This window comes from Lathamus discolor, chromosome 24 (genome assembly GCF_037157495.1).
Source record: "Lathamus discolor isolate bLatDis1 chromosome 24, bLatDis1.hap1, whole genome shotgun sequence".
NCBI classification, from domain to species: Eukaryota; Metazoa; Chordata; class Aves; order Psittaciformes; family Psittacidae; genus Lathamus; species Lathamus discolor.
Window position 1 is genome coordinate 1,167,388 of NC_088907.1, and position 27,957 is coordinate 1,195,344.

The window sequence follows — 27,957 nt, forward strand, 5'->3', positions numbered from 1 at the left end:
TCCTCCTTTTTGGAGCACCTTTTGGGTGCTGCCTCAGCTTCCCCCCTCCCCACCCCAACCCTTAGGACAGTTTGAAATGTTCCACATCACCCCATTAAACCCCCCCCTCCCAAAAGGAAACCACCGTCAGGAAGACACATCGGTGCTGTTCACTCTCCCATTTGGGGGGAATAAAGCCCACAACTGTTTCAAAGCAAAACATGATCCAGGGATGGGGACTGTGTTCCTCGTTTTGGCATGATGCTCAGGAAGAGGCTTCAGCTGGGAACCTCTCCAAGGAGAATGCAGCATTTCTGTTGTTGTAGTTTTTAAAGGGCTGGGATAATTGGCTGTGGAAGCAGAGACGTTTTCATTCTGGGGTAAGAGCAAACTGAATTCTCCTTCTTATCTTTCAGCTCAGCCCTTGCATCCCACTCAGCTCCCAGGATGTACCCAGAGCCCTTGGGATAAAGCACGGGGGGTAGAAAAAAGGGAGAAAAAGGCAAATTTTGGGCAGCGAACACCCAGCCCTTACCCCCCCCAAGCCAGGTTGGAGCATTTCCATGTGTATTTATCCTCCTGGGTGTCATTTCTCCTGCTTGGGCTCAAGCCACAGGCCCGAAGAGATGATTTCTTTCAAGGCAGAGGTTTGTGCGCGTGTCCTAGACACATCCCTGCCTCTTCCACCTCGCGTTCCCGAGGGTTCGGTTAAGCAGGGAAGTGGCTTTTGGAGAAACTGGGCCAGGGGGGCACAGAGGGAGCGGAGCAGGAGCAATGCTTCCTGCAAAACGCAGCCTATTCCCACCCGGTCCGCGCTGTTCCCTTGGCACAAATGAGTTTCTTACAAAAGCACACCAGAAATCAGCTCAACCGCATGGCCCCGAGCACGGGGACGCCCATGGTCACACAGCCACAGGGTGCAGGGGGGTGGCAGAACGCCCCCAGCACCTCCCACACCCTCTGGCATGTGGACGTGGGGCAATGGGGTGGCTGTTTCTGTCCCCTCCCCTTGTATTTGCCCCCTGTCCCGTTACCCCCTCCTCGCACCGTTGTGGTGTTGCCAGCGGTAATGCAAGGGGGGAAGACAAGAGGGAGAAGGTGGAGAAGGGCTGAAGCTTTGTGGGGAGCTCGTTTCTGTCAGGGCCAGGGTGAACCATTTCATTAATGCTAATTAACGATGTCAGACGCTGCCTGGCGACAACACAAAAACCCCAACCTCCAAACCGACACCAAAACCAAATCCTGACATAGCCTAGCAGAGAGGGAGAGGGCAGGGGGGGTGAGGAGGGGCAGAAAGGAAGGCTTCAAATTAGGTCGAAATCTAAAGAGCTAATGGTGGCGATAGGAGCTCTCCAGAAGTTAAAGCTGTTGAACTGCAGCAGACCGTCCTCTTCTTGGGAGATGTCCTGGCGGGCCTCATCCTGCTCGCTGACGAGCTTGCCCAGCCCTCCTTTGGGTTTGTAGAGGGCCACGTCACTGAGCCCCAGACCCTCCAGCTCCGCCACGTCCAGCCGTGGGATTGGCATCCTCCAGTAGATGAAGGAATCGTACTGGGTGCTGATGGTGTCCAGCATCTTCGGGCTGTGAAGGTGAAGGGGGCAAGGGGAGAGGAGGAGAAAAGCTCTGCTGAAGTGGCCAAAACTCTCAAGTGTTGCCCATAGTGACCAAATCCCACAGGATTACACCCGCAGAAAAATCAGTGGGGCAGGAGAGTGTGGTGTTGTGGAAGTTTGACTCTAGGTTGGGTCTTATCCATGGCCTTTCTCTAAGCTGCAATTTGGAAGGGCGTGCAGTGGGACCTGTGCTTCCATGCCTCAGTTTCCCCATCCGCACAAAGGGGAGTGTGGGAAGGAAGGCCAGGATGGGCTAGCCCCTTCCCAACCGCATCTCCTGACACCCATCCCAGGCACCTTGATTCTTGTGTGGTGGCGTTAGCAGGGAGCAGAGCCGGGCTGTCCCCTGCACCCTTCTCTGCTGCGGATGACAAAACCCAGGATCCAGAGGAGTCCTTTTTGCACCAAACAGTGCAAAAGGCTCTTGCACCCTGTGGGTCCAGCAGCAAGTGGGGTCCTTGTGCATCCCCACAGAGCCTATGCCCCACCCCTCCCTGGGTGGCATCGCATTGCCCCGAGGGACCACGACCGAACCCTCTAGAAGGGGCTGGAAGAAGCATCTCGGTGTTGCCATTGCACCCACCCACCCCATGGGTGCCACCCTGCCCTGCCCCTGCCGCAGAGCCCCTTCTGCATCCCCACCCCAACCCACCGGGAGCTGGGGGAGAGCAGCAGGGGATGAGGTTCCGCTTCTCCCCCAGCATGGCTGGAGCTGAGTCACTGCTGCGCTGCCTCGCTTTGCCTGTCATTCGTCGCTTGGCAGCGATCAACCGGTTGAAACAAAATACCCCTCTTTTCCCACCGATTCCCCCGTTTTGAGCCCTGGGGATTGGAATGCTCCGGGATGATTCAGACGTACCTCGGATCACGCCCTCCCTCGCTCCCTGCCCTTGCGATGAGGGGTACCCGGCTGCTAAATTTAAGATTACCGATGTAACTCAGAGGCTGCGAAAGGCTCCTCCATCACCCCCCCGGGGAAACTGAGCCATGGAGCTTTGAAGCAGCCTCCTCCCCGGGGATACATCCCTGGGTACCCTTCTGCATAACAGCAGCGCGTTATTTAGCAGGGAGGGATGTTGTGGACAGTGGATTTTAAAGCTTCGAAGAGGGGGAAAAGGGACTTTAGCAACAAGAAATATCCAGAAATGGCAATAGATGGGAGGGGGAACCAAACCCCTCCTGTCTTCTGTGTCATCCCCAGTGAAGAGCATTTCGCCTGGGATCACTGTGGTCCATTCCTGCTGTGGGGGCAAAACCACCTTTATCCACTTAATCCCCTCTAGCTGTGCTTATGCCCCCCCCCCCCCCCCAAAATAGCTAAAGCAAATAAAACCCTGGGTTGCCAATATCCCCTCTATACAAATCTCTTCCCCCAAAAAGCATCCTCTTGCTTTTCATCCCCCTCTGCCTGCATCCCACCTTACCTGCCGAGGATGGATGGGTGGGTGGGCGGGTGGGCTCGCTGCTGGACCAGCTCTTTGTGCCGGGATGCTGCAGGCGTCACCGCGTCCCTTTTGTCTGCTGCGTGTCTGGGTCTGCAATGCAGCCCCTCGAAGCCGCTCGATGAATTCCCCTCCGTCGGAGGAGGGGGGGGGAAAGACGGTGGAAAGATGAGTCAGCGGCTCCCCCCCGCGCCAGGGAGGGGCCGTGGATGCGCAGGAAGGGATCCCGTGTGCTGGACCCCTCGAGGTCCTACAGCGGATGGGGGATGTCCCACAGCATTCCCGAGCCACTCCAGCTCAGGATTTGGGGGGATAATGGACTCCTTTCAGGCTCCAAGGAGCTGGCAAAGGTTTCTTTTGGCCATCAATGTGAAGAAACAGGGGTGCTGCAGCACCCCAAAACCTTGGGCTGCGCGAGGGCACTTTGTGGGTCAAGTGCAAGGAGGCTTGGTGTAAAAACCCCACAGATAAGGGGGGGTTAGGGGCTTTTTTGTCAGCATTGCTCACTCTGGAGGTGTTTGGTTCTGATGCTGTGCATCAAAAATAGCTTGGCTTTGTGTCTAGAGCTAGGAACAGCAGGGAGACACCCAAAGCTGGAATTGCTTCCAGGGCTGGGATTAGAGCTGCTTTGAACCAAGGGGTGCAGGCTGCTCCCTCCCTGCTACTGTGCGCTTGGCTTCCAGTTGGGCTATTTCTGCTTCCTCCTCCTCCTCCTCCTCTTGCCACCACTGCTGTGGCCAAGAGGATCTCATGTCCTCTGCTCCTAAATAGCTCTGGTCTTAGCTTGGCCCTGCCAGCAGCCGGCATGGGGAAAATGCTGACCGGGGGCCTGATGGAGGATGCTGGCGATCCCTGCCAGGGCTTGAGCTCTGTGTTCCAGGGTTCCCTGGGTCCATGGGGTGCAGCTTGCCTGGGCACCTCCATAGGGAGCTGGATGTGGCTCCTCTGCTCGCCCAAGCCCTTGGCTTTGGGGTGTCACCTCCTGAAAGGTGACAACCCAAGCCTGTGCCATCCCTCCCCGTGTGCCAAGCCCCATGGGGGAAGATGCGGGACGTGGTGATGTGGGGTCCCTCTGCTCTGCAGGGACTGAAATCGTTCTGCTGCGGTGGCTTTGGCACTGGGCGCTCTCAGGGGGCTGCCCAGGCCCAGCACACACATTGCTCTGTGTGTGTGTGTGTGTGTAGGGGGCACAGTGTCCTCTGGCAACACAACGACCCGAAAGGGCTCTTCGGCTGAACCGAGGTCTCAGACACTCGGGGTATCATCAGCGCCATGGCTCGGGACAGGCAGGGGACAGAGACCGGGATGAGCGGGGGCAGAGATGGGGCTGAGGGGGGGCAGAGATGGGGCTGAGGGGGGGCAGAGATGGGGCTGAGAGGGGCAGAGATGGGACTGAGGGGGGGCAGAGATGGGGCTGCGCGGGGGCAGAGATGGGGCTGAGGGGGGGCAGAGATGGGGCTGAGAGGGGGCAGAGATGGGGCTGCGCGGGGGCAGAGCCGCCTCGTTCGCCACTTGTGCAGTGGGAAGGGGTCCCCGGGGCTCCCGCAGGGGTTTCCCTGCCTGGGGACCGCGGGAGGGGATGCTCCGGAGGTCCCGGGGGGGTCCTGGTGGCCGGAGCTGCGGTGTCCCCGCAGCCGTGGCAGCACCGTGGTGGGCCCCGCACCACGAAGGGAGCGGCGCTGCGGGTGCTGCCGGCTGTGGGGGGCGCCGGGGGTCCCGGTTTTGGGTGCCTCGGTCCCGCCAGGGCTCCGGCCTGAAGCGCACGAGGGCAACCCCGGGCACTGCAGGGCCCCCAGCACCGCTGAGCCCCCGCTCGGGACTCCCAGCCCAAGCCCTACCGGGACCCCCCGGCCCTGCCCGGGCCCACCCTGGGGGTACCTTCAGGCCCCGGGGGACCCCCGGCCCCGCCGGCCCCTCCCGCCCGGCCGCGGTCCCTGCAATGCCGGCTGCGTCCAGGGTGGGAGCTGTGCTCGGGGCCGGGCCGGGCCGAGCCGGGCGGCGGGGGAGCGCCGCGTCCCGCAGCGAGAGCCGGGCACCGGGGCCCGCACCGGGACCCGCACCGGGGCCCCTCACCGTGCGCCGGGGCAGGTAACGGGGCGGCCGCGGGCACCGGCACCGGGACCGGCGCCTCCCGGGGGGGCTGGGGGGGGGACGGACCCCGCGGAAGCGCCTCCGAAAGCGCCGCGGGGGAGGGCACCGGGGCGGTACCGGCGCGGGAGGGGCCCCCCTTGGAGCCCAGCGGCCGGACCGGGGCCGTGCCGCGGCCCCCGGGGCTGTGCGGACACCCCGGGCCCGCCCGCACCGGGACTTCCGGGCCCCGCAGCCCTGCCCGGGCGCCCAGGCCCCGCCGGGACCCTCGGGCCCTGCCGGGCTCCCTCGGCCTTAGCGAGAGCCCCGGAGCCTCCAGCCCCGCCGGGTCCGTCCCCCCCCCCCGCCCCGGGCGCTGCTTGCCCCGTTCGCCGCCCCGCACCGGGGGTCCCGGGGCCTCCTCCCGCACGGCCCCGGCCCCGCGCGGTGCCCGCGCTCCTTGGGCTCGGGGGGACCCCGAGAGCCGTGGTTGGGGGGGGCCCGGTGCGGGTCCCCGGTGCCCGCCCCACGGGGAGCTCGTTTTGTGCGCACCGGGCCCCGGCTGGGCTGAGGCCGGGCGCAGCTCAGGGCAGGGGTGGGAGCGGGGCCCTGATGGAGGGGGGGGGCCCGGAGGGGCGAGGGTGAGAGGGGCAGTGGGAGCCATGGGGGGGCCGTGGTGCCCTGAACCCCGTGGGGCTTCCATGGGGGGTGAGCCCGGTCCTGGGGCCTGCCCGCCCCGTCTGACCCCGGCGGCTTCGTTCCCTATGGAAATGGGGCTGGGAAGGAAAGGGCCCCCCGTGCCCCCCCCGTCTGTGTTCGTCCATAGCCACGGGGGGAGCCGAGCTTGGGCTTCGCCCTGCTTCCCCCCCCCGGTGCATCGCACCCTGCCCGTGGCAGTGGTGCTGAGCGCGCAGCAGCGGGTGCTGCGCCGGGGGTCCCCCCGGGGCCGGATCCTGCCTCTTGGCCTTGGCGAGGCTGCGAACGGGGCCAGCGCTGGGTGATGCAATCCTGCGGGCTCAGAGCACCCATCCGCACCCAAAGGGGCGCTGAGCGCCCCGTCCCGGGGGGCTGCCCCCCCCCCCCAGCACCCAGCGCCTGCCGCCGGGGCCGTGCAGGAAGAGCCGGGCGGCAGCCGCGGACTTTGGACCCATCCGGCGCCGGTGCCGCGGGCAGGGAGGCAGAGGAAGGGGCCGTTTCCTGTTTGCCGGCACCGCGGGGTCCGGCACCGGAGCTGCCGAACGGGGCCTTGCCCCGGGTCCCCCCGGTGCCGTCGCGGGCGCTCTCCGGTGCCTGCTCCGGGGCTGTGCTCCGGCCACGGACGCGTTTCAGTTGCCTCTCTTTGGGGGTGCCCGTTTTGGGGTGAAACCCCCCCTTTGGCTGCCCCACCAGGGCCGCGGGGCGCAGACCCCGTTCGGTTTCCCCCCATCCTCTTTCCGAGCCGGAGCGGAAGAGCTCGGCCTCGTCCCCTTTTCGGGAAGGCCGGGATATTTATAGGCGCCTGGCTCAGGGAGCTGGGATTCGCCAGGGCCGCCCGCGCCCACCCCCCCCATCCTGCCTCAGCATCCCTCATCCGCAACCTGCGCCAGGGCACGGGGCCGGATCCTGCCCCGGCCACAGCCGCTGTGGCCATGCCCGGGCTCCGCCGCGGGCTCCTGGCTCCGTTTCATCCACGGGCGGGGGCGTTCGGGCCGGGTTCGGCTCTGCCGGCATCCGCGCTGCCTTCCCCCCCCGCAGCCGCCCGCACCGGGTCCATGGAGTGACCGCGGCCGGGCTCCCTGCACCGCGGCGGCTGCCACCATGAGCGACTTCTGGCACAAGCTGGGCTGCTGCGTCGTGGAGAAGCCACAGCCGGTGAGCGCCTGCAATGGGGCTGCTGGGGGGGGGGCCTGGGGGCCTTGGGGTGGGGGGCTCACGGCCTTCGTCCACTTGCAGAAGAAGAGGAGGAGACGAATCGACCGCTCCATGATCGGGGAGCCCATGAACTTCGTCCACCTGACGCACATCGGCTCCGGAGACATGGCTGCGGGTGAAGGCCTGCCCATGGTACCCTACCCGCGGGCAGGGCCGGGGCGCTGGGGCCATGGCTGGGTGCAGGGGGGTGGTGCTGAGGGCTGGGGGGTGGTGCTGGGGGCTGGGGCCATGGTTGGGTGCAGGGGGTGGTGCTGGGGCCATGGTTGGGTGCAGGGTGTCAGGGTGGGGTGAAGCGGCCTTTCCATGGGTGAGAGCTCTTCTGCGGGGGGCTGGGGCCCCTTCCAGCCTCGATGATTCTGTGATGGGCGTCACAGCGCTGATAGCGCAGCTCCTCACCCCCACCCCTTCACCCCCACCCCTTCACCCCTACCCCCTCACCCCCACCCCTTCACCCCCATCCCCTCATCCCCACCCCTTCACCCCCATCTCCTCACCCCCACCGCTTCACCCCCACCCCCTCACCCCCCCCTTCACCCCTACCCCCTCACCCCCACCCCCTCACCCCCACCCCTTCACCCCCATCTCCTCACCCCCACCCCTTCACCCCCACCCCTTCACCCCCCCCTTCACCCCTCCCTTCACCCCCACCCCCTCCCCCCCTCCCCTCCCCCCCTCCTGTCTCCCCCAGAGCGGCGCCGTGCAGGAGATGAGATCCAAGGCTGGATGGGAGCGGCAGTGGAGCAGCTCCCGGGTCTTGTAGCACGTGCGTACCCGGGGGCGCGGGTCCCGAGCACCCAGCGGCCCCCCCAGCCCCCCCCGCGCTACCGGGGCTCTTCTGTAACCGGGGCTCTTGCGCTTGGCAGATCCCTGGGTTTTTCAGCCCAAACCTCGCCTGCCCGGACCCGGCCGGAGCAGGGGCCGACCTCGAGTGCTTTCGCCCGCGGTGATTTACGCAGCGCAACCCTCGCCTGCCTCCCGGTGCCTCCGGGCCCTGGCACCTCCCTGCTTCCTGGAGGCACCGGCTCCGTGCCGCGGGGGGGAGCGGGCACGGCAGCCCCCGCCTCGTGCCCGAGCGGCAGCGCTGCAGCGGGCAGGACGTGCCAAACCCCGGCCCCGCTGCCTCGCTTTGGATGGGGATGGCGGCCACGGTGCTGAGGCTCCTTGGGCGCCCTCCGGGAGCGGCGCAGAAACTGATGCTTGTGGCTTGAGCCTCGGGTGCCTCCGGGCAGCGTTTCCAGCGCTGCCTCCTTTTTTAGGATAGAGATGTCTTTTTTAAGCTCCCCCCCCCGATCCGGGCAGCGGCGGAGGCAGGACCGAAGCGCTCTCCTCTGGGATCACCACCAGCGTTGCACTGGCACTGGCCGAGGCAGGACGGGGCCTGACCCGTGGCAGCGCTCGGGCTCCTGAATTCGGGCACGGGTGTACATAGTTCAAACAGCGCCAGGATTCCCCCTCCCGCAGCAGCCGCCGGGCATCACAACCGGGCGCTGCGGCGCTCTCCGAGCCGCGCCGGGCTGCTCCGGCCCCGTGGCGTGCGCGGTGCTGGCGAGCGCCAACGCTTGGTCCGGTCTTCCCTGCCCTGGGAAGAACCAACCCATCCTTGGAATAAACCCCTTGTGCTGGCCCAGGAGCGCGTCTGCCGCTGCCCCGGCTCCCCCCGCTCCCTGCGCCGCCGGGGAAGGCCCCGCGAGCGGGCACCGTGCTCCCGTCCGTGGCCCTTGTTCACCCACGGGTGCTGGTTTGGGCGCACCGCGAGCCCCGGTGCCGCTGCTTGTGTCTCCGTCGCCGCGCTCCGTTCTGCTGCCGTCCCAGCTCGGCGGAGGGCAGAGCATCCTTGGCTGGCACCGCGCAGCCAGTGCCCGTCTCCCCCCCGACCGCGACCCAGAGGGTTGGGGGCAGGCGCCCAGGCCCCCCCCATGGGCGCTGAGCCCTGCGTTACCCCATGGAGGGGCCCTGCTGCCGGGCTCCCCCGCGCCATCGTCCGTGCTCCCCTCCTGCCGGGCCCCGGGGGTGCGGCAGCTCCTCTGTGGGTGCTGGGGTAGCGCGGCACTGGGGGGGTTCGTAGGGGCCCGTGCGTGCCCCCAGCCTGGGGCCTCTCTATATCCCATGGGATCCGCCCCGGTGACGGGCTCTGCTGATGGCAGAGGTGCCGCATCCAGACTGGTTTGGCCGCATCCGCAGCCAGCAGAAGCTCCGGCTCCTCGGGGCGCGAGCAGTTTCCTGGGGGCTGGATTTGGGGGCTCGGCCTCCCCGAGCCTCCCCCGTGTCCGTGCTCCAAAAGGCTTCTGTTGACAGGGAGGTTTGCGCTGCGCAAGAGGGGTGCCCCTTGGAGCGAGCTGCGCAGCGCTGGGCCTGTCCAGGCGGGCAGGGGCCGTGCCCACATCGCCTGCACGTGTCAGGGGTGGCAGGGATTCAGCGCCCAGGCAGGCTCCCGGCCGCGGCCCCGCCGGATTAGGAGCAGGAGTTGGGTGTTTGCGCTGCGGGGTCTGGTTTCTGGGGTGCGCAAGGGGCCGTGCGCAGAGGGAGGGTTCGGTGCCCGGGTGGATCGCGGTGCTCACAGCTGCAGGCCTGGCAGAGAAGGGGTTCAGGGCAGCCCTGAGGAGGGCTTGGGGGTGCTGGTCCATGAGGAACCGAACATGGGCCGGCTGCAGTGTGCGCTCGCAGCCCAGAAACCAACCGTACCCGGGGCTGCATCAAAGCACCGTGAGCAGCAGGCATGGAGCTGATCCTGCCCCTCTGCTCTGCTCTGGTGAGACCTCACCTGGAGCACTCTGTGCAGTTCTGGTGTCCTCAACATAGAAAGGACATGGAACTGTTGGAACAAGTCCAGAGGAGGCCACGAGGATGCTCAGGGGACTGGAGCACCTCCTGTATGAAGACAGGCTGAGGAAGCTGGGGCTGTTCAGCCTGGAGAAGAGAAACTGCGTGGGGACCTCAGAGCAGCCTTCCAGTACCTGAAGGGGGCCTATAGGGATGCTGGGGAGGGACTCTTCATCAGGGACTGCAGTGACAGGACAAGGGGTAACGGGTTCAAACTGAAACAGGGGAAGTTTAGGTTGGATCTAAGGAGGAAATTCTTTCCTGTGAGGGTGCTGAGGCACTGGAATGGGTTGCCCAGGGAGGTTGTGAGTGCTCCATCCCTGGCAGTGTTCAAGGCCAGGTTGCACAGAGCCTTGGGTGGGATGGTTCAGTGTGAGGTGTCCCTGCCCATGGCAGGGGGTTGGAACTGGATGATCCCAAGCTCCGTTCCAGCCCTGACTCTTCCATGGTTCATGGCACCGCTCCGGGGAGCGCTGGTGCAGGGTTCAGTTCCATCTGGAGCGGGTCTGGGGGATGTGTTCATTCCTGCCTTGGCTCCTTTCATGGTGCTTTGCTGACTGACCGTGGCTGGGAAGGGGATGGCCACGCTCAACACTGAGGCAGTGGAGAGGTGGTGGCTTTGCAAAGCTGGGGTTCAGAACTCCGTGGAGCAGGAATTCCTTCAGACTGATCTGAGGAAGAGGAAGGGCAGCAGCCGAGTTCCGGAGGAGGAGGAAGCGGAGGTGATTGTGACAGGCCCAGCGGAACGGAAGACAACGGTGTTGCTACAGGAGAACCCTGAACCCACCCGAGGCACCGCTGCCCGCAGAGACCCTGGCTCATGGGATGTGTCCTTCCACAAGGAACATGCACCTTGCTCTCGGCTATCCTGTCCTGTCCTGTCCTATCCTGTCCTATCCTATCCTATCCTGTCCTATCCTATCCTGTCCTGTCCTATCCTGTCCTGTCCTATCCTATCCTATCCTGTCCTGTCCTATCCTATCCTATCCTGTCCTATCCTGTCCTGTCCTATCCTATCCTGTCCTGTCCTGTCCTGTCCTATCCTATCCTGTCCTGTCCTATCCTATCCTATCCTATCCTGTCCTATCCTATCCTGTCCTGTCCTATCCTGTCCTATCCTGTCCTATCCTATCCTGTCCTATCCTATCCTATCCTATCCTATCCTATCCTGTCCTATCCTATCCTGTCCTGTCCTATCCTGTCCTATCCTGTCCTATCCTATCCTGTCCTATCCTATCCTGTCCTGTCCTATCCTGTCCTGTCCTGTCCTGTCCTATCCTATCCTATCCTGTCCTATCCTATCCTATCCTATCCTGTCCTGTCCTATCCTGTCCTATCCTGTCCTATCCTGTCCTATCCTATCCTATCCTATCCTATCCTATCCTATCCTGTCCTATCCTATCCTGTCCTATCCTATTCTGTCCTGTCCTATCCTGTCCTGTCCTGTCCTGTCCTATCCTATCCTATCCTGTCCTATCCTATCCTGTCCTATCCTATCCTGTCCTATCCTGTCCTATCCTATCCTATCCTATCCTGTCCTATCCTGTCCTATCCTATCCTGTCCTATCCTATCTTATCCTGTCCTATCCTGTCCTATCCTATCCTGTCCTATCCTATCCTGTCCTGTCCTATCCTATCCTGTCCTATCCTATCTTATCCTGTCCTATCCTGTCCTATCCTATCCTGTCCTATCCTATCCTGTCCTGTCCTATCCTATCCTGTCTGTCCTATCCTATCCTGTCCTATCCTATCCTATCCTATCCTGTCCTATCCTGTCCTATCCTATCCTGTCCTGTCCTATCCTATCCTATCCTATCCTGTCCTATCCTATCCTGTCCTATCCTGTCCTATCCTATCCTATCCTATCCTATCCTGTCCTATCCTATCCTGTCCTATCCTATTCTGTCCTGTCCTATCCTGTCCTGTCCTGTCCTGTCCTATCCTATCCTATCCTGTCCTATCCTATCCTGTCCTATCCTATCCTGTCCTATCCTGTCCTATCCTGTCCTATCCTATCCTATCCTATCCTGTCCTATCCTGTCCTATCCTATCCTGTCCTATCCTATCTTATCCTGTCCTATCCTGTCCTATCCTATCCTGTCCTATCCTATCCTGTCCTGTCCTATCCTATCCTGTCCTATCCTATCCTATCCTGTCCTATCCTGTCCTATCCTATCCTGTCCTATCCTATCCTATCCTATCCTGTCCTATCCTGTCCTGTCCTATCCTATCCTATCTTATCCTGTCCTATCCTGTCCTATCCTATCCTGTCCTATCCTATCCTGTCCTGTCCTATCCTATCCTGTCCTATCCTATCCTATCCTGTCCTATCCTATCCTGTCCTATCCTATCCTATCCTATCCTGTCCTATCCTGTCCTGTCCTATCCTATCCTATCCTATCCCATCCTGTCCTATCCTATCCTATCCTATCCTATCCCATCCTGTCCTATCCTATCCTGTCCTATCCTATCCTGCCCTATCCCGTCCTGCCCTATCCTATCCCGTCTTACCCCCTCCCATCCCATGCTGTTCCCAGCGCTGTTCCGTGCGCTGTGCTGGGGACCGCCGGGAATGTCGGGATGCTCCCGCGCCCCCTCCCTTCGCCCACCCCCATTGGCTGCGCCCCCCCCGCCCAGGTACCGCGGGCCCCGGGCGCGGTTCCTCTTTCGGCCGCCAGGGGGCGCCGCGGCAGCAGGTACCGGATGGGCCCCGGTAGCGGGGCCAAAAGAGCCGCGCCGCGTTCCTTGTATGGGCATGGCCCCGCCCCTCTCCCCGCCCCGTTCAGCGCAGGCCCCGCCCCCTCGCCGAGGTCGCCCCGGGTCCTAGCGCCCGCCCGCCCGCTCGTCCTCGGCGGCTCCATCCCGGCTCCCAGCGGCACCGCCCCTCTCTGCCCGTTCCACCGCTCGGGTCCCCGTGCGTTCTTGTGTCTCTGGGGTTCACGCAGGGGCCCTTAGGGTCTGGGGAGTCAGTTATGGGTCCCTGGGGGGCACTTGTGGGTCCCAAAGTGTCACTTATGAGTTTGGGGGGACACATTTCTGTGTCCCCGGGCTCAGTTCTGGGTCCCCCAAAGGCCATTTGTGGGTCTGGAGGGGTCACTTATGGGTCTGGGGCTCAGTTATGGGTCCCAGGACTCAGTTCTGGGTGTGTAGGTGGCACCTGTGGGTCTCTTGGCCTCCACCTTGGTGTCCTCCATGATGTCCTCACTGCTGGTGTCCAGCTCGGCATCTCCTGGTGACCCCACATGGCCTCATCCCTCAACCAAATCGGACCTCCAAGTGCCATCCCATCATGCTTTGCTCCCAGCCCCATGCCCACCCCACAGCCGCCCATTGACACCTCTCCAGCCACCAAAGCTGCTTCAGGTCATGTTGGGTCAATGTTGGGTCAAAGTTGGGTCAAGGTTGGGTCACTCAGTGACATCATCAGGCCCTGCCTTGGGCAGGGAGAGGTGGTGCTGAGCTCGGAGGTCACATGGGGTCATGGGGTCACATGGTCATGGTGGTGGGGTCACTCCTCATCGTGCAGCTTCTAGGGTAGGACAGGAGATGGAGGATGGTTATGGGCACAGCCATGGGGCAGAGCCATGGGGCAGGGTGATGGTGGAGAAGGTCCCACCTTGGTGCTGATGTCCCGGCTCTTGGCCTTCAGCTTGTTGACCTGGGACTCAGCCATGTCGGCGCGTTCCTCAGCTTCATCCAGCTCATGTTGCACCTTCCGGAACTTGGTCAGGTTGGTGTTGGCTTGTTCCTCCTGGAGGGGGTGACCTTCTGCTCCATCCATCCATTGTCCATCATCCATCCATCCATCATCCATCATCCATCCACCCATCCATCATCCATCCATCCATCATCCATCATCCATCCACCCATCCATCATCCATCCATCCATCATCCATCCACCCATCCATCATCCATCCATCCATCATCCATCATCCATCCACCCATCCATCATCCATCCATCCATCTTCCATCATCCATCCATCCATCCATTGTCCATCATCCACCCATCCATCATCCATCCATCCATCATCCATCATCCATCCCTCCATCCATCCATCATCCATCATCCATCCATCCATCCATCATCCATCCACCCATCATCCATCCATCCATCCATCCATCCATCCATCCATCCATCCATTGTCCATCATCCACCCATCCATCATCCATCCATCCATCATCCATCCATCCATCCATCCATCCATCATCCATCCATCCACCCATCATCCATCCACCCATCATCCATCCATCATCCATCATCCATCATCCACCATCCACCCATCCATCCATCCATCATCCATCATCCATCCATCCATCATCCATCATCCATCCATCATCCATCCATCCATCATCCACCCATCCATCCATCCATCATCCACCCATCCATCCATCCATCATCCATCCATCCATCCATCCATCCTTCTCCTCCCCCATCCCCCATCCCCCTGTCCCTTCACCCACCGCCTCCTCCGCCTGCCTCTTGTAGGCCTTGACTTTCATCTGCAGCTTGTCCACCAGGTCCTGCAGCCGCAGGAGGTTCTTCTTGTCCTCCTCCGTCTGCAGGGGGAGGAAACAGATGGGGCTGAAGATGGGGCCTCACCAGGCCTGGACACCTCCAAGGCAGGTATTGGTAGAACTCTACCATGGCCACCAGGTCAACCCCAATCTAGCTCCATGAGCCACGGGTGATGTCCCTGTGACCACTGGGAGCCGGCTGAGGTGCCCTCACCTGGTAGCTGAGCTCCTTGACGCGCCGCTCGGACTTGCGCAGGCCTTTGACGCTCTCGGCGTTGCGCTTCTGCTCAGCCTCCAGCTCCGTCTCCAGGTCCCGCACGCGCGTCTCCAGCTTCTGGAGCTGCTTCTTCCCCCCCTTGAGAGCCAACTGCTCGGCCTCGTCCAAGCGCAGCTGCAGGTCCTTGATGGTCTGCTCCATGTTCTTCTTCATCCGCTCCAGGTGAGCGCTGGTGTCCTGCTCCTTCTTCAGCTCTTCCGCCATCATGGCTGCCTGCAGGAAGAGGAGGGTCGCACCATGATCTCCTCACCATGGTGGTGGACAAGTGGTGCTCTGCTCACGTCAGTGATGGCTTTCTTGGCCTTTTCCTCAGCATTGCGACACTCCTGGATGGCCTCTTCCACCTCGGTCTGCAGCTGGGAGATGTCCCCTTCCATCTTCTTCTTCTGGTTGATGAGGCTGGTATTCTGCAAGGTGGAGGAGAAGACCTCAGGAGTGGAGCTCCTGCTGACTTGGAGCATGGTGGCGAGCAAGGAGCTCCATTTGGATGTCTTGGAATCTTGGGAGATGCCCACTTGGTTTCTGCATGGTTGGAGGTGACCTCTTGGAGGTTAAGGAGGTCTCACCTGTGAGTGGAGGAGCTGCACCCTCTCGGTGGCCTCAATCAGCTCCTGCTCAGCCAACTTGCGGGTCCTCTCGGTCTGCTCCACCACCGCCCGCACCTCCTCCAGCTCGGCCTGCAGGAGGTTGTTCCTCCTCTCCACCATGGCCATGTTCTCCTTCAGGTCCTCATTGATCCGCCCCACATCATCCAGCTGGAGTTGGGTGTCCTGCAAAGCACCACGGGATGTGACACAGTGGAGAGAGGATGGGGATGTCCACCCATCACCGCCATAATGGTCCCAGAGGTGGGGATGGGATGAAGAACCATTGAGGACCACGTGGGTGGAGACACCTGGGGCTATCCCAGAAGACTGAAAGTACTTCTGGAGACCATCCCAACCTCCTCCATCATCTCCTCCTGGGACCCCCAGCCACCACCACCACCATACCTTAAGGTAACCCTGCAAGGTCTTGACTTGCTTCTGGGCCTCAGCAGCCGCGCGGTTGGCGTGTCCCAGCTGGATCTCCATCTCATTGAGGTCACCTTCCATCTTCTTTTTCAACCTCAAGGCCTCGTTGCGGCTCCGGGTCTCAGCGTCCAAGGAGGTCTGGAGGGAGTCCACCACCCGCAGGTGGTTGCGCTTGGCCTGCTCCATCTCCTCGTCCTTCTCAGCCAACTTGCGCTCGTGGTCCACCTTGACTTGGTTGAACTCCAGCTGGGCCCTCAGGATCTTCCCTTCTTCATGCTCCAGTGAGGCCTGGTGGGAGGGATGGAGAAGACCTTGCTGATCGTGGAGACAGAAGGGTGCAGGACACCCATGGGGCCGGGCTCACCTCTGCCTCCTCCAGTGCCGCCTGGAGCTCCAGCTTCTCAGCGTCCAATTGCTTCCGGACCTTCTCCAGCTCATGGATGCTCTTGTGGCTGGAGCCCAGCTGCTCCGTCAGGTCCGAGATCTCCTCTGAAAGGGGTGGAGAACCCATCACAGCACATGGACAATGGTGGGGAAGCACCAGGTGGGTGCGAGGACCCCAAGGTCTCACCTTGAAGGTTCTTGTTCTCCCTCTTGAAGGTCTCCAGGTGCTCCAGGGCCTCCTCATAGGCATTCCTTAGCTTGAAGAGCTCCGTGCTGAGGGCTCGGGCCTCCTTCTGCGAGGCCTCCAGCTCAGCCTGAGCCTCCTCCACCTTCTGCTTCCACTCAGCCAGCACCTGCGGGCACCACCAGGGCATGGGCACCACGGGAGAGCCTCCTTGTCCTCCTGCTCCTCCTCATCCTCTACATCTCCTCCACGTCCTGCTCCTCCTGCTCTTCCTTTTCCTTCTCTTTCTCCAAGTTCTCCTTCTACTTCTCATCTTCCTCCTCCTCCTTCTCCGCCTCGCTCCTCTACATCCTCCCCCTCCTCCTCTCCTCCTCTTTCATGTTCTTCTGTCTCTCCTCCTTCTCCTCATCTTACTCCTCCTCTATGTCTCTTCCTTCCCCTCTCTTCTCTTTCTTCTCATCCTTCCTCCTCCTCCTCCACCCCTTCCTCCTCCTCCTCCACCTCTTCCTCCTCCTCCTCCACCTCTTCCTCCTCCTCCTCCACCTCTTCCTCCATGTCTCTTCCTCCTCCAAGTCCTCATCTTTCTCCTCCTGTTTCCATCTCCTTCTCTTCCTCCTCCATCTCCATGTCTCCTCCTTCTCCTCCTCCTCCATCTCATTCTCTTCCTCCTCTTCTTCCTCATCCTCCTCATCTCCTCCACCATTTCCTCCTCCTTCTACTTCTCTTTCTCCTCCACCTCTTCCTCTTCCACATCCGTCTCCTCCTCCACCCCCTCAAGCCCCCTTGACGCTCCCAACCTTATCGAAGTTCCTCTGCTTCTTGTCCAGGGCGGCTGCTGCCGCGTTCGACCGCTCCAGGTCCACCAGCAGGTCCTCGATCTCATTCTGCAGCCGGTGCTTGGTCTTCTCCAAGGAGGAACACTTAGCGTTAACAGCCTCCACGGCCTCCTCGGCCTCCTGCAGTCGCTGCGCCAGCTTCTTCCTGCCCAGGGTGACCAGGAGATGCAGCTGTGGCCGCCTCAAACCTTCTTCCACTCACAGGTTGGCCAAGGCTCAACTCTTCACCTCCAGGTCCTGCAACCTCCTCCAGATCCCATCTCCTCTAGAAGAACCCAGTCTTCTCTAGATCTTCTGTAGGCCAACCCAACCTTCCTTGGACTTTCTCCACACCAGCCCAACCCCTTCCAGACCTTTCCTAGACCAACCCAAGGTTCCTTAGCCCTTCTCTAGACAAATCCCATCACCTCTAGAACTTGTGGAGACCAACACCCAACCCGTTCTAGACCAATCCAACTTCCTACAGGCCTTCTTTAGACTGATCCCATGTCCTCTAGACCTTTCTTAGACCTTCTGCAGGCCAACCCAATCTGAAGATCCTTCAACCTTCTCCTGAAGGCCCTCAGGATGGCCTGAAGACCTCATGGTGTCTCCCCACTGCTGTCCCCATCCATAAAGTGATGTCTCCTCACTTGGCCTCCTCCAGCTCCTCGGTGCGCTGGATGGCGTCTGTCTCATACTTGGTCCTCCACTGGGCCACCTCGGAGTTGGCCTTGGAGAGAGCGCGTTGGAGCTCGGCCTTGGCCTCGGTCTCCTCCTCGTACTGCTCCCGCAGGAGGTCACAGTCGTGCCGGGCTGACTGCAGGGCGTGCGCCAGCGCGTTCTTGGCCTGGGGGCAAGAAGAACAAAAGGGAGCACCATTGGGTCAAGGTCAAGGTGACCCCTCCTGAGCGGCTCCAGCTTGGCAAGAAATGGGCTTCATTAGCCCAGCCCAACCAGAGCTTCTGGAGACCAACCCAACCTCCTCCTGACCTTCTCTAGACCAACCCAAGTCCCTCCAGGCCAACCCAGCCTTCTCCAGACCTTCCTTATTCCAACCCAACCTCCTCTAGACCTTCTGTAGACCCAGCTAAACCTCTGAAGCTTCTCTAGACCAACCCAACCTTCTCTAGACCTTTAGACACAACCCAGTCTCCTCTAGACCAACCCAACCTTGCACAGACCTTTCTCAGACCCAACCCAACCTTCTTTAAACCTCTTCTAAACCAACCCAACCTCCTCTACACCTCCTGATCAACCCAATCTTCCTTGGATCTTTAGGATGAGATAGGACCATTAGCTCCCCATCACCTTGCACTCCCTCGAGGTCCTCCAGCTCATCACCACTGCTGCTCCTCAGCCCAAACCTTCTCTTGACCATCCCATCCCCACCTCCCCCCCCACCCAACAGTTTTCAAGCCAGCCCAGTTGGACTTCTCCATGGTTGATCCCACCCAATGGCCCGTAGAGCAATCCAACCCATTCACTGCTGGATGGAGGAACCCCAAATCCACCACCACAGTCAGGTGGAACCACCTTTAGTGTGGAACCTCCATGAGTTGAAAGCACACTCAGATGGAACCTCCAAAAAGTGGAATCTCCTTTAGATGGAACTACCATGAGATGGACCAACTTTCAGATGGGACCACCCAACCCAACCAGCCTGAATGTAATTCCTCTTGGGTTCTACCACCATAAGGCTGAAGGAGACCAGGTCTCGTGTCCTCTCTTGGAGACCCCCGGTCTTCCCAACCCTCCAAACTCACCTTCACCTCCTCCTCCAGCTGCCTCTTAAGGTCCTCCAGCTGCTGGGTGTATGACTGCTTGCCCCTGGTCAGCTGGGAGATGAGGGCCTCCTTTTCATCCAGCTGCCGGCTTAGCTCTCCTGTGGGGATCCATAAGGCATGAGGGGTGAAGAAGTGGGGCAGGGGGGTGAAGATCTGGTGCAGGAAGGTGAAGATGTGGGTCAGGGGGTCCCACCGTTCTCAGTCTGGAGCTTTGCCCGTTGGGTGGTGGTGTCATTGAGGACCCGTTGGGTTTCCTCCAGCTTGGCGCGGTGCTCGGCTGCCTGGTCCTCCATGGTGCGGGACACCTTCTCCATGGCCACCTTTGAGGAGAGCAAAGGCATGAAGCAAGAGCCTGGTGCCCACCTTGGAGCTGTGACATCCACCTCAACCTCCTCCTACCTTGGCTTTGAGCAGCTGCTCCATGTTGGAGGTGAGGTCATCCAGCTCCAGCTTGAGCTCACTCTTCTCCTTCTCCAGCTTCTGCTTGACCCGCTGCAGGTTGTCCAGCTGCTCGGCCAGCTCGGCCACGCCATCAGCGTGTTTCTTGCGCAGGGCGGCGGCGGTGGCCTCGTGCTGCAGCGTCGCCTCCTCCAGGTCCCGCCGCATCTTCTGGAACTCGGCCTCGCGCTTCTTGTTGAGCTCCAGCTGCACCGAGGTGGCTCCTCCGGCCTCCTCCAGGCGCTCGCTGAGCTCCTCCAGCTCCCGCGACAGCTCCGAGCGGAGCTTCTCCACCTTGGCCCTGCCCGTCCGCTCGGCCTCCAGCTCCTCCTCCAGCTCCTCGATGCGCGCCTGGGGCCACCAAGGGGAGGGGAGGGTTAGAGGTGGCTTCACCCATTGCTTCTGCTCAGCCAACTAGCTGCAGGGCCTCCAATCCACTCATCCCAACCCAACTCAACCAACTGGTGACCCTTCAACTCAATTCAAGCAGATGGAGACCCTTCAATTCAACTCAACTCAAGCAGATGGAGACTCTTCTGCTCAGTCCATCTCAAGGAGGTGGAGGCTCTTCAACTCAACTGAGCTCAACCCAACTCATCTCAACCCAGCCCTCCCAGCTGGAGACCCTTCAACCCAACCCCCTGAGTCCCTCACCTGCAGCTCTTTCAGCTTCTTCTGGAGCTGCAGGGCCAGCGCCTGCTCGTCCTCCATCTTGCTGTTCTGCTGGTGGATCTCAAAGTCCTTCCTGTGGAACCCAGTGGTGGGGGGATAGTGAGGTCCCTGCCTGTGTCCCCCACACGTGCTGGGCCCACACAAAGGAGGTCCCGCCTCACTTCTTCAGTTTCTCCTCCAGCTGCTGTTTGTCGTTCTCCAGGTCCATAATGTTCTCTTGGGTCAGCTTCAAGTCACCTTCCAGCTTCCTCTTGGCACGTTCCAGGTCCATCCGGATCTTCTTCTCCTGCTCCAAGGAGCCTTCAAGCTGCAAGGAATGGGGAGAAACCTCAGGTTGTCCCCACCAACCAAGGCTGTCCTCCTCATCAAGGAGGTCCTCGGATGGTGGCCCTGGTCCCTGCTCACATCATCTGCCTGCTGTTCCAGCTTGACTTTGGCCTTGGTCAAGGTGTTGACTTTGTCTTCCTCGGCTTGCAGGTCATCCAGCGCTTGCTGGTGAGCTTCTTGTAGGGCCTTCTTCTCCTTGGTCAGCTTGGTGATGGTCTCATCCAAGCTGGCCATCTCCTCAGTGAGGTTCTTGACCTGGAGAAGGAGAACATCAGGCAGCCACCATTATAGGGCTGGGGCTTCTCAACCAGATTTGGATCTTCTCCACCCAATCCAACCACCCTTGGGTCTCCTCTACCAAACCCAATGGGCCTTGGGTCTTCTCAACTCAACCAGACTTTGACCTCCTCAACCCAATCAGCCTTGGGTCTCCTCAACCCCGTCCAGGCTGAGGCCTCACCTTGTTCTCAGTGGCATGTTTCTCCTTCTCCACTTTGGCCAATGTCAACTCCAGGTCATCAATGTCCTTCTTCAGCTCGGAGCATTCGTCTTCCAGCTTCCTCTTCTTGGCCGTGAGCTCAGCGTTCATCTCCTCCTCCTCCTCCAGCCGCTCCGTCAGCTCCTTCACCTTGGCCTCCAACTGGATCTTGTTCTTGATCAACTGATCACAACGCTCCTCGGCATCCGTCAGGTTGTCCTGCTCCTGTGGTGGTGTGGGGGGTGATGAGGGGAGGTCCTATGGGGGTGGTGACCCCTTCTAGAGGTGCTTTTGGGGTTCATCTCACTCACAGCCTGCACTTGGAGCTGGAGGTCGTTCTTCTCCTGGAGCATGGAGACCATCTTCTCCTCCAGCTCCTTCCGCCGCGCTTCTGACTTCTCCAAGGCTTCCTTCAGCCGCCCAAACTCCTCCTTCATGGTCTGGAGGAGGCCCAAAGATCTCTCAATGAGTGTCCCCACATCCTCCTCCTCTGCCTTCATCCCATCCCTGACCCACCTGCATCTCCTTCTCTGTCTCAGCACTCTGCAGCAAGGGCTTGATCTTGAAGTAAAGCTTCATCCACGGCCAGTTCTTCACCCCCATGAAGGCCCGGATGTTCCATTGGATCACCAACAGCGCGTCCCTGGATTTGCCACAGTGAGATGTCCATCACCAGGAGCGGACCCACCCTCATGCCCCACATCTCCACCACCCCACCTGCGCTCCAGGATCTTCTTGAACTCGAGGCGCATGAGTTGTCCCCGGGCTTGAGCTTGGATGCGGGTGATGATGCGGGAGAGACGCTCATCCCGCATCTCCTCCAGCTGCCCCAGCAGCCCAGCCTTGAAGAAGACCTTGGTGAAGAGATGAAGACATCAGCTTGCTTGGGGGATGCAGAACACACTTTGGTGGTGGGATGTAGCCCAGGGAGCTCCAATGGGCAGGGGACCATGTGGCAGGTAGAACAGTGAGGTCTAGATGACCTCCTGGGTAGTGGCACCATGGGGACCATCACCCTTATGCCATCACCTTGGTGTGGCCAAACTTATACTGGCTGTGGTCAATGTCGATGGAGCCCAGGAGCTTCTCAGCACCTTTCCTGCTGTCAATGAACTGGCCTTCAGGGATGGCCGCCGGGTTCAAGATGCGATACCTGATGGCCAGAGAAGATGAGGACAACCCAAGCTCAGCCCCTATGGCTTTGTCCACCTCATCCCACCATCTCCTGGGCTCCTACCGTTGACGGAAGTCCCCGTAGAGGATGCGGTTGGGGAAGCCCTTGCGGCAGATGCGAATGCCTTCCAAGACCCCGTTGCAGCGGAGCTGGTGCATCACCAAGGGGTTGTCCATCACCCCTGGGGGACGGGCGGGAGGAGGGGCATGGTCAGCTTCAAGCCCTGCCCCTCCCCATCACAAGGACATCACCCCCTTCTCCTCACCTGGCTCCTTCCGCTCATTGGGGATGAGGCATCGGACAAAGTGGGGGTGGGTAGTCTTGAGGTTGGTCATCAGCTTGTTGAGGTTCTCCTGGGGGTGGACAAGAGGGTTGGCCAAGGGGAAGGGGAAGGAGCTATGGGGCAGGGGGTAGAGCCACATGGGTCCCATACCCGGTGCAGAGCAGACACAGTCTGGAAGGAGGAACCTTTCTTCTTGGCTCCTTTGCCCTTCCCTCCATCACCACCTGTAGATAAAAGATGATTCCATGGAAAATTGTCTTCGCCATCCACCCACCCATCACCCACTACCCAACCACCCACCGGTGTCTGCCCCAGCGTAGTTGGAGAAGAGGCTGGCCAAGAGCTTGAGGCCTGACTTTTGGTAGAGCCCCACCACCGTCTCGTTGAGAGGGTCCTTGTTCTTCTCCAACCAGCCAATGATGTTGTAGTCTACGGTGCCGGCGTAGTGGACCAAGGAGAAGTGGGCTTCTGTCTTGCCTTTGACGTTCCGGGGCTTCCCAAAGTTGGATGACTTGCCCAAGTGGTTGTCATAGAGTTTGGCCTTGAATGTCATGTCTGAAGCCTTGGGAAACATGCACTCCTCCTCCAAGATGGACATGATCCCCATGGGCTGGCAAGGAGAAGACCTGCTTGGTCATGGTGGACACCAAGCAGGACCTAAAGTGCTTCTCCAGCCACCTTGGGGGCAGTGGTACCTTCTCGATGAGGTCAATGCAGGCCTGGAGGTCCATGCCGAAGTCGATGAACTCCCACTCAATGCCCTCCTTCTTGTACTCCTCCTGCTCCAGCACGAACATGTGGTGGTTGAAGAACTGCTGCAGCTTCTCATTGGTGAAGTTGATGCAGAGCTGCTCGAAGCTGTTGAACTGGGGGAGGAGAGTCAATGGAGAGTCAATGTGGTCAACTGAAGACCCAACAGGGTCGACTGAAGACCCAATGGGGTCAACAGTGTCAACTCAGTGGCCAGTGGGGTCAATGGGGTCAACTCAACACCCAGTGGAGTCAACAGGATGCCCAGTGGGGTCAATGGGGTCAACTGAAGACCCAGTGGGCTCAACCCAACACTCAAGGGGTTGAAGGCTCACGTCGAAGATCTCGAAGCCAGCGATGTCCAGGACACCGATGAAGTACTGCCGCGGCTGCTTGGTCTCCAGCGAGTTGTTGATCCTCACCACCATCCAGTTGAACATCTTCTCATAGACTGCCTTGGCCAAGGCTCCGATGGAGTAGTAGACCTGGAAGAAGGACACCCTGGTGGTCTCTGTGCTGCTGGAGGAGGTGGCTTTGGAAGTGTCCTCCTTACCTGCTGCACGTTCTGCCCCTTGGTGACGTACTCATTGCCAACCTTGACCCGAGGGTGGCACAAGCCCTTGAGTAGATCGGCTGAGTTGAGGCCCATCAAATAAGCCGACTTGTCGGCATCTAAGGAGAAGACAAGGTCAACCTGGAAGACCTCGAGGGGTTCCTCATCCTGATTGGTCACCTTTAGGTGGAACCCACCTTCGGTGCCGTCTGGCTCGGCCTGCTCCTCCCGCTGCTTCTGCTTGAACTTCATGTTGCCGAAGTGCATGATGGCCCCCGTCAGCTTATAGACACCGGCCTTCTCCTCGTTGGTGAAGCCCAGGACATCAAAAGCGCTCTGGAAGGAGAGGGAACAGGCTGAAGGGTATATCCACCTGGGGGCAACCAGCCCTTGGACCATCTGTGGGCTGCTCCTTCCATTTGAGCAGTTATGGACTTCTCCAGCCATCTGAGGGCTCTCATCCATTCATCCATTCATCCAAGGACTCATCCATGGTCTCCTTCATCCATCCATGGACTTCTCCAACCAGCCACAGACTCACATATCCATCCATAGACCACCCATCCATCCATAGACTCCCCCTTCCATGGTCTCCTCCATCCATCCCGGCTCTCCACCCCCCCATCCCTCCACCATGACATGTCTCACGTCGGTGGCCAGCAGCTCCTCTGCATCATCGATGGAGGCCACGGTCACCTCTCCTTGGGAGACGTAACTGTAGTCATAAGGGTTGGTGGTGATCAGAAGCATCTCTGGGATGGAGACAACGAACGTTTGCACCAGCCCCAAGACCTCGAGATACCACCTTTGGGTCACCATAAGTCCAAGGTGTCCCCAGGCTCACCCAGAAGCTCTGGCTTCTTGTTGGAGAGGATCTGGTAGAAGATGTGGTAGTTCCTCTCAGCCTTCAGCTGGAAGATGACACGGGACTTCTCCAGGAGGTCTGGGGCAGGGGGAGAAGAGAGAAGGTGGGTGATGAGACAAGGAGGTAGAGGTGGATGGAGACATGGATGCAGGTGGAGATGGAGTTTGGGATGGAGGTGGCAATGGGATGGGGATGGGGATGGAGGGTCAGGTGGATGGAGACATGAGAAGATGGATAGTGGGATGAGGAGACGGAGGTTCAGATGGATGAAGAGGTGGTTGGATGGATGAGGAGATGGATAGAGACACTAGATGGCTGGAGGCATGGATGAGGAGATGGGGATGGAGATGGACATTGATGGAGACATGACAAGATGGAGGTGGAGGGTCAGATGGATGGATGAATAGATGGAAGAGGACACCAGGAGATGAAGGAGGACACAAGGAGATGGAAGTGAAGGAGGTGGAGGTGAAGGAGATGGAGATGGAGATGAAGATGAAGCAGATGGAGGGGGACACGGGGCCATGGAGGACACCAGGAGATGGACCCCCCCACTCACAGGTCTCAATATCCGCTGACGCCAACTTCCCGGTGGCCCCGAAGTGGATCCGGATGAACTTTCCCTGGGGAAGAAGCTTCTTACTGAGGCCCTGACCCCAGCTCCACACCACCCCCACCCGCCCTCCCCGCCCCGGCCACTCACGAAGCGCGAGGAGTTGTCGTTGCGAACGGTCTTGGCGTTGCCAAAGGCCTCCAGCGCGGGGTTGGCCTGGATGATCTGGTCCTCCAGGGTGCCCTATGGGGCAGGACAGCGTCCAAAGGGGTCTGACACCACCCCACGGGTGACCCCCCCATGGCCTGAGGCCCCACCTTGCTGCTGTTGGTTGCCTCCTTCTTGCGGTCGCCAATGGCAGCGATGCTGGCGAAGTACTGGATGACCCTCTTGGTGTTGACCGTCTTCCCCGCGCCGGATTCTCCACTGAGGACAATGGAGGGGACGGTGAAGAACGTTCTTCCCCATCACACCTCGGGGTGGGGGGGGACCACGGCCTTACGTGATGAGGATGGACTGGTTCTCACGGTCTGGTGAAGAGAAGGAGGGGGGGGCGGTGATGGACGTTGAGATTCTTCAACCTCCGCCATGGGGAGGTGTTTATGGACTCAATGGGGTCCCATCACCCACTTATGGGGCTGGACCCACATTTGGAGAGGGGCACACACGTGATTTGGGGTCTCCAAGGGAGGTGCTCACCTGTCAGCATGTACTGGTAGGCGTTGTCAGAGATGGAGAAGATGTGGGGGGGAGCTTCGCTCCGCTTCTTGCCCCGGTAAGCGGCCACCACCTCGGCGTTGTAGACGGGCAACCACTTGTAGGGGTTGACGGTCACGCAGAAGAGCCCGGAGTAGGTCTGGAGGTGGGAGAAGGGGGTCAGGGACACCCACTGGGAGCGGACATCCGGGCTCTGGGTGCCCCATGGCCCCGTGGAGGTGCTGCTCACATAGATCATCCAGGCCGCGTAGCGCTCCTTGAGGTTGAAGAGGACGGCGGGCTCGTGCAGGAAGGTCAGCATGGCCATGTCCTCCATCTTGTCGAACTTGGGGGGGTTCTGGGGGTGGACGTCGGCCTCCTTCACGGTCACCGTCTGGAAAGTGGGGGTCGGAGGGGGTTATGGGGTGCCTCGTGGGGTGAGGGGGTCTCCAGTGGGTTGGGGGGTCTTCAATGGGTTGGGGGATCTTCATTGGGTTGGGGGTTCTTCAATGAGTTGGGGGATCTTCAATGGGTTGGGGGATTTTCAATGGGTTGGGGGATCTTCAATGGGTTGGGGGATCTTCAATGGGTTGGGGGGGTCTTCAATAGGTTGGGGGATCTTCAATGGGCTGGGCATCTTCAATGGGTTGGGGGATCTTCATTGTGTTGGGGGGTCTTCAATGGGTTGGGGGATCTTCAATGGGGTGGGGGATCTTCAATGGGGTGGGGGTTCTTCATTGGGTTGGGGGGGCCTTCATTGGGTTGGGGGGGGTCTTCATTGGGTTGGGGGGATCTTCATTGGGTCAAAGGGTGCCCTCGTGGGTTGGGAGGTTATTGACGGAATGGGGGGGTCCAATGGGACGGGGAGGTCTCCATGAACTTGAGGGGGTCCCCCATGGGGTAGGGCTCTCCCACCCATTAGGGGGCACCCCCATGACTTGAAGCTGCCCCATCTCCCCCCTTCGAACCCCCCCAACATTCGACCCCCCATAGCCCCACCCCCTTTAGCCCCATTTGGCCCCCCCTCTGACTCCCATTTAACCCCGCCCCTTTGGCCCCATGTAACCACCCCCTTTGACCACGCCCACTTTGACCACGCCCCCTTGGCCCCACCCACCTCCCCGAGCTCGGTGGTCACGGTGACGTCAGCGCCGCGCCGCTCCGTGATTCGGCCGCGCACGAACTCGTGGTGGGGGTGGGGCACGAAGCACTCGGCGCGCGGCTCGAAGGGGCGGGTCTGGGCCGCCACGCGCTCCGCCTCCGACGGGCGCAGGAACGGGGCGGCCGCGCCCAGCGCCGCGAGCACCGCCTCGGCCATCCTGACCCATAGCGATGGTCAGTGTGGGGCTGACCCATAGCGATGGCGCCAGAGCCCCATCCTGACCCATAGCGGCCATGGTCGGCTGTCCCATAGCAACCATGGTCAGTGTGGGGCTGACCCATAGCGATGGGGCCAGAGCCCCATCCTGACCCATAGCGGCCATGGTCAGTGTGGGGCTGACCCACAGCAGCCATGATCAGTATGGGGCTGACCCATAGCGATGGGGCCAGAGCCCCATCCTGACCCATAGTGATGGTCAGTGTGGGGCTGACCCATAGCGACTGGGCCAGAGCCCCATCCTGACCCATAGTGATGGTCAGTGTGGGGCTGACCCATAGCGACTGGGCCAGAGCCCCATCCGGACCCATAGCAGCAATGGTCAATGTGGGGCTGACCCTTAGCGATGGGGCACAGTGACACACCCAGCCCCATAGAGAATGGCAGAGCCAGTAGTGACACCACCCCACCACCCCCCCCCCCCAATGCCCTGCCCCATGGCACCACACTCACCTGGGATCAGTGGGTCTGAAGTGTAAAGATAGAGGAAGCTGTGCAGGTGGGGGGAGAGGGAAGGGCTGACCCATAGAGCCCAGAGAGCTCCATGGGCCCCACAGGCCCTATAGAGCCCCCGCACCCTATAGATTCCTGAACCCCATTGCACCCCCATGCTATAGGGACATATCTATACCTACACCCCCTGTGCCCCATAGATCCCTAATCCCCATCGCCTCCCCCCAGTGCCCCATCCTCCTGTGCACCTCACAGCCTCCCTGGTTGCCCCATAGATCCTGTGCCACATAACTCCATATAGGCTGCACCTTAGGTACCCCATAGCCCATACCCCGTACACCCCAAAAGCCCCGCTTTGTGCCCCATAGGTCTCTATGCCCCATAGTTCCTTCTCTGTGCCCCATAGATTCCTGCACCCCACAGCTGCCACGTGCGCCACATCCCCCTCCCCCCCCCCCCCCCCCGTGTGTTCCATAGATGCTGGTACCCCTTAGATCCCCTGAGCCCCATAGATTCCTGTGCTCCAGAAC

The 27,957-nt window shown here is 60.6% G+C and overlaps 3 protein-coding genes across 4 annotated transcripts; 1 reads left to right on the forward strand and 2 right to left on the reverse strand.

Moving 5' to 3' along the window:
• Window positions 1-84: 84 nt before the first annotated feature.
• Window positions 85-4,348, reverse strand: MLLT11 (MLLT11 transcription factor 7 cofactor). 2 transcript variants are annotated; one of them, XM_065660418.1, is made up of 2 exons: window positions 3,017-4,348; window positions 85-1,560 (listed from the first exon to the last, which is right to left on the reverse strand). In XM_065660418.1, exon 2 carries the CDS (start codon window positions 1,551-1,553, stop codon window positions 1,284-1,286), a length of 270 nt encoding a protein of 89 aa, XP_065516490.1. In that variant the 5' UTR covers window positions 1,554-1,560; window positions 3,017-4,348; the 3' UTR covers window positions 85-1,283. The 2 variants fall into 2 exon arrangements, with proteins under 2 accessions (XP_065516490.1, XP_065516491.1); XM_065660419.1 differs by lacking the exon at window positions 3,017-4,348 and adding an exon at window positions 2,452-2,603.
• A 644-nt stretch (window positions 4,349-4,992) lies between these two features.
• Window positions 4,993-8,642, forward strand: CDC42SE1 (CDC42 small effector 1). The gene is made up of 5 exons (XM_065660421.1): window positions 4,993-5,122; window positions 6,836-6,952; window positions 7,034-7,144; window positions 7,701-7,775; window positions 7,876-8,642. The coding sequence occupies exons 2-4, from the start codon at window positions 6,899-6,901 to the stop codon at window positions 7,770-7,772; spliced, it is 237 nt and encodes a 78-aa protein (XP_065516493.1). The 5' UTR covers window positions 4,993-5,122; window positions 6,836-6,898; the 3' UTR covers window positions 7,773-7,775; window positions 7,876-8,642.
• Window positions 8,643-13,185: 4,543 nt separating this feature from the next.
• LOC136004144 (myosin-6) lies at window positions 13,186-27,605 on the reverse strand. Its single transcript, XM_065660368.1, has 40 exons — window positions 27,428-27,605; window positions 26,714-26,915; window positions 25,847-25,990; window positions 25,600-25,756; window positions 25,403-25,430; window positions 25,218-25,326; window positions 25,051-25,143; window positions 24,907-24,970; window positions 24,327-24,425; window positions 24,131-24,234; window positions 23,680-23,818; window positions 23,483-23,601; window positions 23,265-23,414; window positions 22,875-23,045; window positions 22,480-22,789; window positions 22,330-22,403; window positions 22,162-22,249; window positions 21,960-22,077; window positions 21,752-21,875; window positions 21,440-21,576; window positions 21,239-21,365; window positions 21,034-21,162; window positions 20,705-20,947; window positions 20,323-20,499; window positions 20,079-20,224; window positions 19,900-19,990; window positions 19,207-19,596; window positions 19,001-19,127; window positions 18,787-18,905; window positions 17,674-17,870; window positions 17,003-17,186; window positions 16,209-16,374; window positions 16,002-16,126; window positions 15,617-15,925; window positions 15,191-15,394; window positions 14,906-15,031; window positions 14,562-14,837; window positions 14,294-14,389; window positions 13,449-13,583; window positions 13,186-13,361 (listed from the first exon to the last, which is right to left on the reverse strand). Exons 1-40 carry the CDS (start codon window positions 27,499-27,501, stop codon window positions 13,341-13,343), a joined length of 5,892 nt encoding a protein of 1,963 aa, XP_065516440.1. The 5' UTR covers window positions 27,502-27,605; the 3' UTR covers window positions 13,186-13,340.
• Between the last annotated feature and the right edge of the window lie 352 nt (window positions 27,606-27,957).